At 36.1% G+C, this 18,987-nt stretch overlaps 1 protein-coding gene across 1 annotated transcript in view; it reads right to left on the bottom strand.

Annotated features, from left to right (window-relative positions):
• Positions 1-18,987, bottom strand: part of ANK3 (ankyrin 3) — a gene marked incomplete in the record, with an annotated part of 170,436 nt that overhangs the window by 24,872 nt on the left and 126,577 nt on the right. Inside the window, 9 exon segments of the mRNA XM_072423750.1 lie at positions 2,755-2,836; positions 4,668-4,694; positions 5,577-5,699; positions 7,183-7,308; positions 7,628-7,856; positions 8,400-8,496; positions 9,214-9,421; positions 10,060-10,271; positions 16,647-16,801. Of these exon segments, the coding sequence (XP_072279851.1) occupies positions 2,755-2,836; positions 4,668-4,694; positions 5,577-5,699; positions 7,183-7,308; positions 7,628-7,856; positions 8,400-8,496; positions 9,214-9,421; positions 10,060-10,271; positions 16,647-16,801 (1,259 nt within the window).

Raw genomic sequence — 18,987 nt, 5'->3', positions numbered from 1 at the left:
AGATTTTAGAGCTGATGATGAAAGTGACCCTGCAGAAGTAATGATTGATTTAAATGGCAAAGTCGAAGAATACATATTGATGTTAGATTTAGGGGAGGCTGGAGGTGTCATTGTAATGGATGATCTTTCTAAAAGAGACCCAGCTGTAGTCACTGGAGAAGTTCTAGAAGTGAAAACTGAGGTGGAAGACAATCCCTTGAAAGAAGGAGGTTCTGCTATTGTAGAAGCTCTAATTGGTGAACCAGCAGAGCCTTGAATTGTATACAGAGGTTGAGACACAACAGTTTTTATCGGAGAAGCAATTGTCCGAAATGATCTTATTGGTGAAGCTACATCACTAACAGATTTAACAGAAGATGTAGTAGAAGCTCCAAGGGTGGATTTTATTGGAGACGCAGAGGAGACAGACCAAATTGATTTTAATGGGGATGCTGATGGTGTATTAGAGGAAGAGCTTGACAGGGATGTAAAGCCTGATTTGGTCTGCCCAGGGACTGTAATTGGAGCAGTTGTCCATGACTGATAGGGTCTTGTTGGAAAGCCTGGCTTGTATGCATAAGTGGCAGGGACAGGTCTTGTTGTTCCTGTGCTCCGTTCAACTGGTTCTTTCATGAGTAAATTAAAATTAAATGCAAAATTAACGAAAAAATGATTGGAAAAACAGAGAGACCAGAGAAAAAAATTGGTCAGTAACGATTATATAATTTCAAAAAGCAAGTACAACTGTTTATATGAGTCAGAATGATGGTTATGATGATACTGAATGGTCTCAAATAAAAATTGGCTGGGGCTGCATGGATGTAAAATGAGCAAAGGATATAAGCAACAAAGAAAAAGACAAGACGCAGAAAAAAAAAACAATGAAAGACAGAAAAGACAACACGTAAAAATGGACTACAAACACACACGTTACTCAAGCTTCCTATTGACTTTCTGATGTGCCGTTTATTAAAAAACAAGCTGTATTCCCCTGCAAAATACAGTATAGTTGTGTAGAGTTAGTGCTCAGAATTAGTATTGTCTTTTGTGCTTTCTCTGGTTGTACACACACACTACAGTCAACTGAAAACAATATCAACTACAAACATTGTTAACTTCGTTCTTTTGTCAGAATCTTTCATGCACACTCCAGATTCATGTATATGACAGGCAAGTACAGTGCAAAACGTGGGGAAACCTTCAAATATATCTGTCTCATGCAAAATTTGGAATTAAGTTGCACAATCACAAAGCCAATAAGATCCATGTTTTTTCCAGAACAATTGCATTAACATTGAAGTTTTTCTTGCATTTTCATGCGTTTTTTTCATCTTATTTTTCTAAAAAAACAAAGTATATAACGTAACATGGAATGGATTGGAAACTGCTGTGTTTTGATGGCAGGTGAAATGTGTGATCTTTGAGGAAATGGTCAAGCAAGGTTAAATTAAAAAGAAAAATGTGGACTTAAGCGTGCATGGAATGTTAATTTGGAACAAGCAATGGGTTATGAGACTGTATCATTAAAATGCATATTATACAAATATTTTCCAAAGCCAGTCATTTGACAGCCATCATATGGCTTTATACAAAGCACTTCCCTCCCAACAAATAACATTTTCGCCAACCAAGTACAGTTACACTTGAGGCCAAGGCCAATTCTAGATATAACCAGCTAGAGATGAAGGCACCAATTGAACCATCTCAGCGTGGAACAGTTGCTCCAAAAACCCAACAGCCATAGAAAGAAGAAGCAAACAGGTTTGTACCATCACTGCAAAGAATTTAAAGAACCAGGAGAGAAAGAACTCAGAAAGCCTCCCTCCTCTTTCCACAGGGAGGAACAGCTGCTTCCACATATGATAATTTATGTATTTATGTTTGTTAATGTGAGTATATCTAGACAGATGTGTATACAGATATGAATGTATATATGGCTGTCCATGCTTGTACATATTTATGCAGACTGGTGTACGTATATATGCTAAAGTAAATCTGTGTGTATGCTTTTGATGTGCTTGTGTATAAGGTGATTTTGTTTTGTAGAGGTGGTCAAATTAGTTAAAAAGAGCCCTGCTCATGGCCTTAAAATAGTTATATGACTGGTTTTGGAAAAACATTACTGTCAAATATTTTAAAAGAAGAGTTTACGTTTAGCACCATAACATGACATCAGTTCCTTTTTTTTGCTGAATGTCCTAAAAATTATTTTAGAAAATAGCTGCAAGGTATTAATGAGCTTTTAACATCTTGCTAAGCTCTCACTTACTTGGCTCCCAACAAAGTAGTTTCTCTATTGAGTAACAAAACCAACTAGTCTAATCCTACAGCTATCACAAAATACTCTGGCTCATTTCTGGTATATAGGCTAAACTAGAATTTAATGATGACTAGCATAGATATTAAAGAACGCCAAATCCTTGCATTTTTTTAATGGCGTTCTTTAAATCCTGAGTTCTTTTAATTACATCACTAGACTGCATTCCCTAATATTCAGTATAACATATACTTTTATTTCACATTTTATATTTTTCTTGCTGCCATCTACATGTAGTCAAATGAATAATTATCATAGCAAGCCATAAAAATATTTGGCACTTGGTAATATTTATCTTAAAAATTACATAACCTAGAAGCCAAACCATTTAACGTTTCTCAAATTGTTTAGCATTTAAAACTACAGTGGGATTTTGACTTATAAAAATGTTTCTGATGTCAAAAAGGGAAACTCTTCTTTTAAAGTAATTAGTATTGTTAGAAGGTTATCAAACTCACTCATTCCAGGCTCAGTCAAATAGCTGTATCGCTTACGCAAAGCTAGAGACACAAAGTTCTGACGACGGTCCACTTTTTCCATCTGGAGAAAATAAAGAAATATAAATAAAGTTACTAAATCTGTCTATATTCTCTGTAAAGGGAATATATATATATATATATATATATATAAATATATTACATAACTCTACTCTATAAAGGTATAAATACTCATTACCCAAAATTATTACACTTATACATTAAACAGAATTACACACGTCACATTGAACAAACACAATACATGGATAGTGTGTTATTGTTAAACATTTAAGACAAAATTATGCACTAAAATCTTTAGAATGGAAATAAATATATTAATTGTTTATGCTGACAACAAAGTTTAGATGCAAGCTATTATTAGAACCTTGCAAACTAAAACTGTATGTATTAACTTAAAAGAATAAGTCAAATCTGAAAGGGAGATTTAATATTTAGGTAGATATGGAGGAAGAAAACCAGTTAATTTCATATATCTAACTTGGGGATTCTCATGATAGGATTTTTAATTTCTCTAGCCACTGAAAGGGGATTATTGTCTTCCTGTTGCACATTTAATATACTTTGTATTATGTAGAATGCAACAGAAGAAATAGGAACTCAACATAAACAATAAAAAGAGACGCTCCAAGGAGGTGGAGTCTTGTTAGGAACCACAGTTTCTGCCACTATTCCCACTTTCCTTGTAGCCCTAGGGAGGGGTTCTTAAGATATATAAAAGGCAAATGGAAGACCTGTCCTAATAAAGTTTCATTCTTTAGTTTCCTAGTCCTTAAATATTATAATCCTTTTGTGATTTACACTTTGTAACGGTTTTAACACATTAACATAATTTAAAAAAAAAATAACTACTTTTTTTACTGTATGGAAATAATAATTTGGTATTTTTCAAAATGCCAACTGAAATAGGATAATTATCTTGGAGGCCAAAAAGAAAAAAGTGCTTCCCAGGTCTGGACTCATAACATAGGAGGGGTGCATCAAAGCATGTTCAGTGGGAACCAAGGTATAAGCGAAAAAGTGGCAAGTATGCAAAGAATATATATAAAGAATAAAATACCAAGAGAATATATAAAAGAAAATGAAAAGACAGGATAAGAAAAAATAAGAGAAAAATGATAGCAGGAGAAAAACATTTTGGAAAGGAAAAAAAACGTAAAATAGGAAAAGAAGAGCAACAAAAAGAGAGGAGAAGAACTAACAATAGATCATAACTGTAAATGAGTAGATATGAGAGGAATAGAAATAAGAGAAGAAGAATCGATAAGAGAAGGGGAGAGGTATTGAAACAGGAGGACATGAGAGGAGTAGAATGAAAAAGACAAAGTAGAAGAGAACTGTAAATGAGTAGGCAGAAGAGGAAAAGAATCAAGAGGTGAAGAATAGATAGGAGAAGATGGGAGAGATATTGTAACAGGAGGAGATAAGAGGAATATAATGAAGGAGATGGGAGAGAAATGTAAATAAAAGAGGGAGAAAAGAAAAAGACAAGAAACATAAAGGGAGGACAAAAAGTGCAGAAGAAAGAGAAGAGCATAAAGACAATAAAAGGAAAGGAAAAGTACGGTAGGAAGAGGACAAGCTAGTAAAGAAGAGACAGTGAAATGGTAAAAAGAACATTTATGAGAACTGAATAGCTTCTAGGGATCTAAGCTACCTACAAAGGGATTGTCAACCATCTTAGTTTAGACACATACAGAATACACAGGCTGCATATTCATGGTTTGATTTACTACATGCACGCCAGAATCAAAGGACATGATGGCATGCACAGGTTGCTTGAAGCCTAAGTATTTTATGTGAGTCGCCACTGACATGGCTGATGCTATAATAAGATCTACAGTTGATTAAAATAGAACAAAGTGCATGATTTTTACCTCATCATCTTGGTCTGACTCTGTTTCCTTTTGGATCCAATATGCATTGCAGAGATAAGGTAAATTATAGTGGGCAGCAGGGAAAGAAATATTAGGACATTGAAAGGGAGAGGCAAGCAGCAGCGCAAGCACATGAACAGCAAACACTGACACAAGAAAATAAGTGGACAAGTAAATTAAGAACCAAATGTAAAGGAACACATAGATTTATCTGAACAATACAAACTCAAGTTCTGAACTAAGTAATCCACTTTAACAGAGATCACAGTCATGACACCACGTTGGAAACAACAGAACTATATTACATATTCCTAAAAAAAGACCTATCCAAGTAATGTACTACATAAAGGTGCAGGATTTTAGATATATGAGATGCCTCCAATGCTAGGTAAGAACACCTTTGGAGATATAATTATTTGGCTTATGTACTAATGTGTTTTGGCTTCTTAAGCCTCCAGTTTGCAAACCACTTACTGGAGGAAGAACTGCAAGAAGTGGGACTCCAGCCACAACTGTTTTCTCTATTTTGGACAGACTGGGGAAGACAGATTGATGTATTCTAGTACAAATTCAAGTTTGGGCTAAGTTTACTGAAATTGTCAGGTCAAGGATTAAGCTTAGGTTAGGATTAATTTCAACTTAGATTTAGGAGTTTGTTTTAGAGGTTATGTGAAGGTTTGGTGTAACTTATTTTTGGAAATTGAAAAGTATTGTAATAATTTTGTACAAAAACTGGCACGCACTAAACAACCACATTAATTAAACAAAAACAGTACTTTGTATAACACTAAACTGCTCTGCCACACTATACAAGGAAGGCTTTATAGTTTGCCCAGTGTACCAGCATAACGTCTGAAGTGAAGAACTAAGTATTAGTCTAAAGCTTTAATAAAATAAGTGCCTGTTTACCTTCTTCTGTGTTGGAAGAGTGATATTAAGGTTGCAGACGGCAGTTTGTGGTAGGCCTTTTGTTGTTTTTGGCTCTTTCAAAAAGGACAAGCGACCACAAGGTTCTTGGCTGGGATCTCTCACCTGCAAATAGAGTCTGAAATTAGATCTTAAGGAATATTAGAACTTAAGGTTAAATTGATTTCAATGCCTAAAAGCAGAATGAGCATTTAATTTAAAGAAAACAGAAGAAAGGTTTCATCGTGCCACTAGGGAAAGTAGCAACAACTACATCTTCATATTTATCTATGTATTTTTATAGTTGAAAGAACATACAAGCCATTTCTCTGAATTGTAGGAAGAATGTGTTAAAAGGTATAGTTAAAAAGGAGTGTGTTAAAAAGTATTTTTCCTCTCCAGGTCAGTAAAGGAAGTAGGTAGGTTTCTACTTTCTTTAAACCATTTCTGGATATCTAGACCTACTGTACCTTAATTTTGTTAATGGGACTGATCATAATATAGAGATATAACATAACACATGGGGCTCTTTTTATGAAACTGGGAATAGGCATTCCCAGGATGGATTCAATTACTGCAAATGATACATAGGACCCATAATCAACATTGCTGTATTGGTGCTAAAAGCAAATATTTAACTTGGTGGGCTGCACTCTAGCTGGTGGGGGAAATGAAAAAAAAAAAGAAAAACTTATTTAAAGAACGCCATTATGCTGTCCCATAAAGTAAGCCTTTGCTTTAAATAATTAAGGCAAAGTAAAAGGTTCACATTTTGGAATAAATGGAACGTTCGAAAAATATTTCAAACATTTTCATTAAAGTCAGTCATTTGTGCATTACACATAGACTCCTGTTATGAACTGTCATATGTTTATTATAATGCACACACGCTTGCACAAATGTATAAAAGTTGCATGAAGATTACTGTAAAGCAAACCTGAACTCACTTTCCTTAGTTTTCTTTTCTGAAAAGCAAGTACTCCACTACTATTTATTTAGCAGTCAAAAAACATTTTTATTTGATTTGGCCTTTCCCTCAATATCTGTTGTTCTGGTGCCCAAAATTTGATAGAAGCTAGGAGCAGTGTATAGCAAACTGATACTGCAAACCCACCCTTGGCCCTGCCCCTCATCCTTGTGGAAGCAAGATTTTGTTTTTTTAACGGGCTAGAGCAGGGAAGTGCCAATGTCAGTCCATGTTTTACCATTTTATTATGGGCAGAAGATGTGACATTGTTTTAAAAACTCAGCATCTTGACAAGCTTAAATCACAAGCAAGTCATGGAATTTCATCCTAAAGGACATGTTATCTGAAGATGACATAAGATGAAGGGTGGAAGACTGTGATAGGGGACGTGTGCAACAGGACAGTAGGAGGTAAAGTAGCCTATCGGTGAAAGATTTGGAAAAAAAATCTACTACATGACATTTAATGATTTTTAAAAGAAGGAGTTTGGAGTCTTTTTTGCAACAATTGTTGTTTAGTTTTTTTGGGTAAGCAATGCAAACCATAAAAACATATGTACTCAAAAAAAGAAACACTGTGCTTTCCCTTGTAAATGTCATTTTCCTGTTTGTAGTAAGCAGATACAGATGTGGATTACTTTACCTTTACAGAAAAAGGTAGTCTATTTTCTTTGAAAGCATAGAAATTGAATATAAGCTGTTGTCCTCCTTTAGTTAGTGGAGCTAGATTTCCATAGCAGTCAACATGGATTGTTTTTCCTTCTAGAACCTATGGGGACAAGAAAACAACAAAAATTTTATTTCACAACACAAATAAACATTTTTGTGAATATTTTAAGGGCCATAATGCCCCTAAAAAGACAAGAAGTCAAAAAAAGAAAGGAGGTTCTATGGACTAGCAAAATGCAAGATTGAGCAAACCTTCTGTTTTGTCAGTGGGAATCTAAATCTGATTTGTTGCAATGGGGTAATGAACATTGCTACATCACTTTGTATTGCTGTAGTGAATAGATCTGCAAGAGTTTTCTGTTTCCTTATATTCAGAATATACAGTACACTAACCATGAAGATGCACATTAAGACTATACCTCAATGTCTTTACTCCTTGCAACTTCTTCAAAGTTTTCCTGCTGTTCTAGAGTTTTGTCCACTTTGTCGTCGGTCATGCAGAAGCAACGCAGGCGGGCTTCTACGGGATCATTCATTTTGGCAAAAACAACAAACTTAGCCATATAGGGAACACATATCAACTCTCGGTAAAGCTGCGTTGCCAGGCTTACTGTTTCAGGGATTTGATGGCAGTCACCAAGCCAAAATCTACAGGACAAAAACACATAAAGATATTACTAACATATATCAATGTCCTGAACACAAAGAGATAAAGCCATGAAATTCAGGATATATTTGGTCCTGATAAATTTGGTAGGTCCCATATTTAGAAATGATGTGGGCTGGTAAGCTTGATACCACTGTAAATAAGGTGGTAGAAAGTCAACATGGGAGCCACACAGCTACCATCTACTATGTGTCTCATAAAGGGACTGGCCAAAAAAGTTCTATAGGGTTGTCAGTGTGGCTCTCAGCCAGACACATACTGAAGATCTCTAAAGAGCAAAGAAGAATGAATATAAAATTTGGGGGTTATGTTAAAGGATATCTTAGCTAAATATATGTATTAGCCTATAACTATTTTTTATAGAGGAAGTCTAGCTAGTAAACCATAGGATGTCCTACAATAGCAGTATAAAATAAAAATGTAGGTTCCTCCTGTCACTATTACAGCACAAGTCAGAAGATGAAAACTAAAATTTAAAAGGTTCCCATAGGAGCTTCAATTTCTGTAAATGAAAGAAAACTTACCTGGCAGATACATTGGTGGTAAAAGAGACACAGTCACTGACAAAGGTTAAAGGCGTGGTCCCTGTAATATCTTCCCACTGAGCCGGAGACGTTCCCCCTGTGAAAGACAACCAGAGTGAATGCCAATACCTAACTGCAGATATAGCATATGCTTTGCCTATAAAATGAATTTTGATCAAGAAATGGCACTCCGTAATTATGTAATTATTATTTTAAGGGGTATAAATTGTAAAATTCCAATGGTGGTCATTATCTAAAAGTGTGATATAATCTTACAATTTTAAGATTAATAACAAATTTACAGATTCATAGAACCTTTTGCTGCATACACTGTGGGGCTAAATCATAGGAGACAGATCAGCAAGCTTCTTTTCCCTTACACTGCCCAGTCAAGCTATTTTATATAAACTGCTAAATGGCTGGCAATGTTAGAGGACCACTCATGGAAAGATGAATCATTTACTTATAGACCAAGTAACGTGTTACCTCCCAAGTCTTTACTTCAAGAGTTCTTTTATTAAAAGGGATTCCCTGGAATGATTCATTTAATAGCATGAGGATCTTTATATAGGACTTTAATAGTTTAATTAGTTATGGGTGCCCAACCATCAATATTGGAGCTCTATTGGAGCAACAAATAGCAGTCAGGTGCCTTAATGACTATAAATTTATCAGACACCAGTTTCTTAGGTGTTCAATAAACAGTGACTAATGAAATATCAGCTATAAATGGATATTTGTGGACAATAGTGATCAGTACCCCTGCTTTTGTTTATAAAATGATGGAGATATATTTTTTTTTATAGAAACCCACCTGTTATACTGCATAGTAACCTTAAACTTGGGGTAGTGTCTCCTTTATACCCATTGCTTACACCTTCACCAGATGGAGGTGGTACTGGAATAGTCATAGTTATAGGCTTGTGGAATTTGCGGCTTCTGGGCTCAACTGTGACAATGGGGCTGAACGTTGCTTTGTTTCCAATTACTTTCTTGACAAGTTCATCAGGTACCGGCTGTGCCTGTAATGTATTAATGATTCAAATAATTAATTGTAATTATGGACTCGACAATAAAAATGTCTTTTGTTTCAGATTTTTCCATCAACTCAAATATCATTTGTCCTGCGTGTTACAGAATGTATTGGGTAGCTAAACTCATTTGTACGTGTCAAGAAGAACAAAAAGATATCCTGCATGCCAATTCTTCGCTATATTCAAATATCAGCATTGCATTACAATGCAAAAGAGAATAAACCCAAAGTATCTTACTACTGCAAAACAGCTATGTCTAAAATCTGAAGATTCAGTTTCATTATACTAAATGCAAGTTTAGTATAAGAATGGTTCTTAACCCTTCGTGAGGATAGAGCTCTAGTCTGTTATTTAGCACTACTCTAGGACCCTAAAATTTTAGGATATCATGGGAATTCACTGTAGGAATAGCCCAATGAAAGCCTATAAAACAAATTTTGAAATTTGAGGTTGTAAGTAACAAATCTATTCTGTAAAACCAAATTTATCTAAATGCTACTCTTTCTCTGATACCTCCACTCCCTCCAACTCAAAAACACATTTGTCATAATTACACCATACTACACCAATTACACCATAACACCAAGTATATGATGCACAATATTGCATACATGTTTTCAAATTACCTGCAGGCCTACTCGAATTCTTTTAGTGAGTGCCCCTTCTGGGAAGGATGCTTGAACACGCGGGACTGTTGTACTTTTTAGAACCCCACCTTCAGGTCCAATCTGATTGCTTTCTTGCTTTATCCGAGACACAACAGCAAAGTATTGAGGGAAATCCTTTGTAACAATTCTGCATATCCTCTTCTTTTCAAGTTCCTCTGGACTGTCCAGTTCTAAAAAAGTAAAACCCAAATATTAGACTTATGCCCAACATGATAAAAGAAATGTGTATTGCAGAGAGTGTATAACTAACCAGCAAATTGTCTTGACAGTTTTTAAAAATAAACATGCTCCAGCATATGGGATATAGTTCAATTTAAACCATTTAAAAATCCTAATGCCGCAATTTAACCTGGTTCCTTGTTAGAAGAGTTTGCAAATCAAACCATACCGTAGCAGGTGTCCTAATCAGTGCTCAATGTTTATTTAGCATGCTGTTGAAAAAAAATTAAAAATTATCTGTGTATGAAGGACCTAGTGCAGTGCCATTAAAATGCTATACACAAATTTGTCCACAAGGTGGAACCATACCACAGTAAGATGAACAAGTATGGGAAAGTGAACTATTAGTCTGAATATTAGCAGAAAGATGATTGATTTAGAGGAGTTCTGTTTTGATATTGTATAAATTTAGACATTTTTTAATGCAGGCTGCAATGAATAGGCTCACTATCGATCAGATATGAAAAATAACCACCAGACCATTTTTTCCCTATAGTGAACATTTGTAGCAATGTAACACTTAAGCTCCCAACTTTGCAAAAAGTTGTCAGAACAAATATATGTCCCGCAATTTAATACACGCATAGATTTGTTGATCATTTATACCACATTTATTCTCACTGCACCGCATTTCTTGGATTAGTAATGCCCTTTGCAAATATATGGAAAATCCCTCTCTCCTAAAAAACAATCCCTGATATTTTGTATTATAGCCATTCACAGGGGTCTCATGCACACTGGATATGCATTAACACCCAGCGCTACTAGGACATTATATCACAGTATATTTAGGACCATAACAAAATGTAACATAAGGAACCTAAGTGTACCTTTAGGGGAGTTCAGCTCCAGTTGTTGGTCATTTTTTAGTATTTGTGTATATTCTGTATGTTTTATGTAATCTGTAAAAAATAAGTTTGTGTTTTATGTCTTATATGTGAGTGCTCAGTGCTGGATGATGGGTAAGGTTGATGATAAGCATTGGACTAGTGGTGCATGTCTCAAGTATAAACCTTAAAAAAGACAAAAGTTTCTCTTCATAAACCTCAGGTCGTGGTCAAATTTCACCCACAGGTTTGGGGACTTATCACAAGGTATTATTTAGTGTTATTAAACGATGAAAGTACAGAAAGTAGTATGGTATATCAGGGATATAGTAGGTGACAACGGGAGCTATAGGGTCAGTTTCTACTATCTACACCCCTTTGCCATACAGGTTTGGATCTTTGTAGCAGGTTTACCTTTCTATTTCTACATAGAGAGGGACTGCAGCTGTCTCAATACAAAGAATAGAAAAAGCAGGTGCATTGGCGTCTCATCGGCTGTCATTGTTCCCACTGAGAGCAGACCCTGAAGGCAGGCTTTGCTCAGGAAATGGGAGAAAGTGTTTACACAGAGACATGCAACCATAGCCATCTGTTATTTGTAAAGATTTACGCAAGAAATATAACAGATAAGAATACATTCAGAAGCATTTACATTTAAGAGTTATGTACGTTAAATACTAAACAAAGTATTTTTAAGTAATCCTAATAAAAACAAATGTTTTGGTTTTTAAGCGGGGAAAAGATTTTTATGATGTGCCATCATACCTTACAATACAGAACCAATAGAATGATGAAAGTAGCGAGGGATATAGAAAAATAAAAGTACTTCCTAAAGTGGAATTAAATTCTTTGGGTGGTAAGCTTCTGCAATAGTAAGCATACTTGCCGATTATGACACATACTTACCATGTGCAGCCACCTTGCAGGCAAAAGCAATCCCTGCATCCTCGGAAGGTGCCATCCAGGGGTTGGACAAGTCATCACCCTTGAAGTCCAAGTCCAGGCCCAAGTCATTGACACCAAGTCAAGTCTTAAGTCACCAAAAATTCTTCCAAGTCGAGTCCCAAGTCATGTCACCTCATTTATCAAGTCGTTTGCAAGTCGTACTTAGTCTGATATAATGCCATCCTCCCCGCATTTCATGCATTCTAGGCCCACTAAGTTCGGCTTTCTCTGCTGACGGCTGAAGGGGACGAGGGCAGTGAGGCTTCTGTAACACTGCCCTGCCCCCCCCCCCTCTTCAGCTGTCAGAGGTGAAAGCCATGGACTTAGAATGCAAGGAAGGCGGGGAGGAAGGTGTTGTTACAGAAGACTCACTGCAAGTTGAGTTGGAAGTTGCTGGACAAAGCCCCCAAGTCCAGTCGCAAGTCGTTTATTAGGTGACTTAAGTCGGACTCAAGTCCATCCTCTGGCACAATCTTTGTTGCCGGTTCCACAGTGGACAACTGCAAAGATGGGTGATCCTCTTCTACCATTGGATCGCAAGTGATGAAGTTACATTGTCCCCAGTGGGTGGATCTGTGTGTGGCACCAATACACAGTAAATGCACAGTACAGTGTAGAGGTTAACCAAAAAGTCACCAGGAGCCAGGGATTTTTTTTTTTGGACATTGCAGGTCTCTTGTCAATTATAAGAACCTCCTGGTGAAGTTATATTTTTTGAATTTAGGTCCTTTTAAGTTCCTCTAGGCCATAATGAGAATAGGTAGTCCCACTGCATTTTTTTTGCTGGAGTTCAGCTTTAGGGGAGGCTCTTGTCATTAAATATACATATTAAATTTAGAAAAACATCTACAATAAAATATTTAAATGTTTCAATTTTATATATATATATATATATATATATATATATATATATATACTTTGTGGATGGGTAATGCCTTTCCCAGAACCACTTAAGTTCTTTATTCTTTATTTCGGGATTTGGCTTGTGTACGGAGCTTCTATACTTTGGGATCTATTGATTTGGAAAAACATTTAATAACTGCCACAACTTTCTGGGTTTCTGTGTTGATACTGGCAAGCAGTTTATTCCCACTCCTTAATATTGAAGCAATCAAATCATACCTACACCATAGGATATGAAAAGGAATTTTTAAGAAGTCTTGCAATTATTGATTTTTATTTATTTCAAATAACTTAAGATTTACACTAGTAGCGTGTTATTAAAACAGCCAGATTGGGACCTTTCCCCAAGCCAGAGTACAATGTCCCACCACCCCCTTCACTATATGGGTGGCTTAGGCTAATACACACAAGTGAGACACAACTGCATATATTTATGCAGGCACTGGGAGCAATAGAAATCTTTTTAGCAGATGGATCATTTCCTACCTAATGAGTGTTGTAGTTACAATAAACTTAAACATTATGTCCATCAATCACTATTTACATAGATGTATCTAAACATTCCAGTTATTTTACTTGATTAATGCAGTTTTCATTTGCTTTTGTTACAGATAAACAAGTTTAACAAAATCTCATAGAAGTGACCTCTGCCCGGACAAATTTACAGATGACCTCCAGACATTTTTAAAATATGCAAATTAATGCAACTCGGTATTCATTAAAACATTATTAATCATATATTTTTTTTTTAATGTAAGTACTAGAGAAAATACCTAAATATGACCTGGTGTCCTCTTAAACCCTTGAACAGTAGCATTGAGACTGAGATGGGGGGGAGCACTGTGAGCCTTTCAGGTGTACCTCATGCAAATATGCTGACAAGGCACATAGTATTAGGAAGTGAGAACACAGTAAACAGAGGCACAATTCTATCAGTGCACTACTGCTCCCTTACTATAGGAAGTCTTTCAGCAGAGAGAGAGCACCCATGTATTTGTTAACAGTAATGTCATCCTTCTATCTATTCTTTGGCAGGCAAAATAGCTTCAAGGGGTAGACGAGAAACCACTATCCTCACACAACTTAACACCCCTCCACTTTCACTTTCTAACTACAACTTTCTTACTTTCCTTACGACACCTACTTATATTAAAACACAATCAGATGAGATATTCTGCTGAGTCTACTACTCCCACACCAACCACACAATCCATCTTTACTCCCTAATTTCTGATCTTATCGTATCTCTTATCTTTTGTCATGTTAGTTTAGATAAATATGTTGTTCACTTGACCCCAACCTCTTATTCCTTCCATGTCTACTCCTCCACCTTGCACAGACTGAACTAGTAACATCTTCACTAGTATGTTTCTCCCAGCCTTTAAACATGCAATAGTCCTTCCAATACTGAGGAAATCCTCACTTCATCATAAACTGACTTATCCCTGCTCTTTCGCTACTGTTCCTTTTCTCCTTCACATTCTTTCATACATACTTAAGTACCTTGTCTACAAAAGACCACAGGAATTCATTAACAGAATCCCCCTTTTTGATACACTTTAATCTGGCTTTGGACCCATACACTTAACTGAAACAACTCTCACATAGGTGGCTAATGACCCCCTAGAAGCCAGGAAACAAGGCAACTTTGCTTTCCTCTTTCTCCTAGATTTTTTTCCTGTTTTTATTGTTCATCCTCTTCTATTCCAGCCCATGCAATATATTGAAATTTGTGACACTGCCCTCTTTTGCTTTTTTCTTTCTGATCGTCTCCTATTTCCAACTTTTTTAATAGTGATTCTTCTTCCCTTACACTCCTTCCAGTCTGTGTTCCCCAAGGCTCAGTCCTGCATTGTAAATGACTAAGCTAAGTGCCCATTGCAAAACCTAAATGTCAAAGGAGAAGAGAGTTAACTGGCAGGAGAGTAAAGAACCAGGGAAGTAAAATTACTATTAATATTTGACACCTACAGTGGGTTGTCCCTGATTTGAAATTTGCCTGGTGTTCAGCTTTAAAGCCCAAACTAATCAGCTACATACATTCTAGGTCATTCAAAAGAAAATTGTTGAAAAGCTTAGAAGTTTGTTTTTCTGGAATCTTTTGATTGAAATTTCTGTGTTTGCAGATGACACCAAACTATGTAATGGAATTAAGTCCATACAGGATGTCTATAATCTACAAGCAGACCTGGATGTACTGTTTGATTGGGCAGCCAAGTGGCAAATGACATTTAATATAGATAAATGTAAAGTTATGCACTTGGGCGCTAACAACATGCATGCTTCATACTGTCTAGGGTGAATACATTTGGGGGAGTCAGAAAAAGGATCTGGGGGTTCTGGTAGGTCATAGATTTAATAACAGCATGCAATGCCAAGCTGCAATATCTAAAGCTAGTAAAGTACTTCCTTGTATTAAAAGAGGAATAGTCTGCAGAGATGGAGACATAAACCTGCCCCTGTACAAAGCATTGGTCAGATCACATCTGGAATATGCAGTCCAGTTTTGGGCACCAGTTCACAAAAAGGACATTGTGGAATTGGAGAGAGTGCAGAGAAGGGCAACTAAACTAATAAAAGGAATGGAGGAGCTCAGCTATGAGGAGAGATTAGCTGAACTGAATCTATTCTCCCTTGAGAAGAGACATTTAAGGGGGTATATGATCACCCTGTATAAATATATAAATGGTCCATAGAGAGAACTGTCTTCCCCATTATTCACTTTGAGATCATTACAAAGAACAAGTGGGCACGCTTTGCGTCTGGAGGAAAAGAATTTTAAGCTCCGGATTAGGAAGAGATTCTTCACTGTAAGGTCTGTGAAAATGTGGAATCGGCTCCCTCAGGAAGTAGTTTCAGCAACTACTATAGATTGCTTTAAGAAAAAGCTGGATGATTTCTAGAAGCACAGAATATAACTGGGTATTAAGGCTTTAAAGTAAAAATAACAGTGACTGTTGATCCAGGGAACATCCGATTGCCTCATGGAATCAGGAAGGAACTTTTATCCCCTGTTGAAGCAAGTTGTACCAGGGTTTTTTTGCGTTCCTATGACCAACTATGTCTTATAGGGTCTTTTATCTGGGATATGTTTATTTCCCTAGTGGTTGAACTTGATGGACTTTTTTCAACCTAACCTACTATATAACTTTGGAAGAAGCCACAACTTGAATACAAAAATCTGTCCCCTTTTAGTAGCTGCAGAATGGGATCCTTGATTTCTGTGTGGAAGCAATGATCTCTTCTGAAAAGATCTAACACATGCCCTGCTTAGTCAGAACTAGAGTTCTCCAATCAACTGAGAGCATGGGTTTTGCTGATTGCAGAGCTATGTGCGTGACTCAACATTGGGAAGTGATGGACCACTGCCTCCCCACAGATTAGAAAGGTCACACTTTACAGCTGCTGTAAAAGGAAAACCTTCTACCCAGGATGTAGCTGCTTTAGAAAAAAAAACTGCAAGACACCTAAAAGATTTTGTGTTGATGGATCTGGAATGTATTTAGCTTATTTAAGTTAGGGGTTTAATTGGAATTAAGCATTGAGTGAATACATAAAACATATGAGATGGCCATAATAATGTGCAAACTCTTACATAACCAAAATTTTATTTCAGGTTTAATGACCCTGCAGCATCATATGTAGACTTACCTTCATCCATGCCATTAAGTAGCTCAGTTAGCTCCTCTAGTTTGCAGTCATACTGGTGTTCTTTCCATGATTCTCCATTCTCACTTCTCAGTACAATCAGTTCCCTCTCCTTACTTCTCATGGATCCAAAATGAGGAATTTCTACTATCACAGGTCTGCACAGAAACAAAATAAATGCTTTCAAACTAAAGCACTAGCTTTCTTTTGTGTGTTTTGTGACACCAAGCCTAACACAAATAAAGACCAAACAAAAATGACATTTAATCAAACAATTGGAAAAGCTGCATAATCTGCTATAAAAGAATTACAAATCATATTTTCTGATAGCACGAATCCAGATAGATTTAAAAATTCATGACAATGTTATTTAATAATTTCACTTAACATTTTTAAATAAAAATAGAAAGTCTGATTGTGCAGCTTTTGTCTTTGTGAATAGACAGTATCTATCTTTTCCTACAGAGGTTGTACATATGTCATTCATGTTTTTTGAAGCAAAGAAAAATGTACAACATCTTTATGGCAGTTTTCAGGTCCGACAGAACAGATTTGTAGAAGGAAAAAATATTTCATTGTGTGGACCACATCTGCAAATTCCGTTTTAGACATTTCCTATTTAATACTTACAGAATTAAAGTGTTTATAGTAAATCATGAAATCTTGACATTGCAATCCTTTAGACATACAAACAATGTAGACTCCATGGATTCAGCCAGAGAAATGGACACAGGGCAATGGTGATGTCAATACAATCTTTGCAGGTTAATAGGTCAGATACTGTCTGCTTATTGTCAGAGATCACATATTCAGTGTGCATGGTGTAGAACGAGACTGTTCATAGAGAAGGTATTTCATACTCATTTCATCACTTTAATCACCAGTAAGTGTGAAAGTATAACATAGGTTAACATAAAAACAAACCATGGCCAATTTGGATGTATCTGTGTAACAATCTTTAATGTTGTATGCTGAATTCAACATACATAGAAATAAATGTATGCTATATGGTTAATAGTAGGATCAAAGTAGTATTCATTTAGGTAAAAGCTGCAACAATTTACAATATAGTCTCCCAACTTCTTATCCTACCTGCCTTTGTCTCAAACCAGTGTAATATACATAAAAACACAATTCCCCTTTATTTCACAGTACCATAGTGTTAGATGCAGCCATTGTGTATGATTTAATCATATCAGAGGGAGAGCTGTACATATGAGAAAAAAACATTTAGTTGCTTATGGTCATTTAATCACTTCTTCCTGTTTTGTAAACCCAGCAATTAGAAGCTTTTCTTCTGATCTCCATATATCAAAGAAACATTCTTCTCACAGCAAGTTGCTGATTGAAGTAAAATTCTAGTTGGTGCAGGTTCCCATTTAAAGTAGAACAAAGATAAAGTACCATTTTAGGTACCTATTCATAAATAGATTCTGGTGTTAGAAGAAATAGTAATGAGCAATAAATGTGTCTGGTTTGGAAGGTCCTGGTGGGATTTCTCATTGTAGTGAATTTAAAGTTTACACAGTTGAACTCTTAAGTTAAAGCAGATGTAATTTGGCCTTTTTTTATAAAGGCACATTATGCCAAAGAAAGATATATTTCATCTTTCTTTCTGCAAGAAGATTGATGACTGCCTAGAAGTTACTATACTTTGCTGTTCTGCATAATAAATACATTGAGGAATGAACAGTGTTTAGCTACAAGTTTTATGTGTACCTGAACACAGCTCAGAGTGCAAGAATGTAAAAGACTATAGTAGTGCTGTGGCACTGTGACTCAGGCTTCTAATAGCTGTACAATTAAGTATCTATATATAGATGCCTAAACTTGCCATTTACATTTGTTAAAATGGTATGTCTTGTAAACTAATTCAAGGATGTCTCTTCTATTGTAGCCACACTTATGTTTGCAAACCCTTTGGCAATTCTTTGGAGTAGACATTTTTAACCAAGGTTTCTTAATAGGTTGTTTGAGATCTGTTTGACCTTCTATTTGATATTTCTTGCATAGTCTCAGAGACAATTACAGATTCAGCAGCGTGCCATTAATAATCTTTTGCACTCTGTAAGGGTGACATTCCCACTATTACGAGGGGGCAATTTTGCCACTGACCAGTTTTAGGTATGATTCCCTGGGCCTTGAATACTATTTAAGGTTGGTTCTTCTGGGGTAAAAAAGCTGAGAAATGCTGCTCTGGAGTACAAATTCAATTTTTATAAAATGAAATGATTCAATAAGGGAATTTACCAAACACCTAACATTTTATATGGCTTAAACTGACAAGGTAACTGATGTAAAAGCATATGACCCTTCAACCTGTAAGCACATGACTTACCTAGAA

This window comes from Pyxicephalus adspersus, chromosome 10, assembly GCF_032062135.1.
Source record: "Pyxicephalus adspersus chromosome 10, UCB_Pads_2.0, whole genome shotgun sequence".
NCBI classification, from domain to species: Eukaryota; Metazoa; Chordata; class Amphibia; order Anura; family Pyxicephalidae; genus Pyxicephalus; species Pyxicephalus adspersus.
The sequence above is the reverse complement of the archived record's forward strand: the minus strand, read 5'-3'. Positions and strand labels throughout refer to the sequence as shown.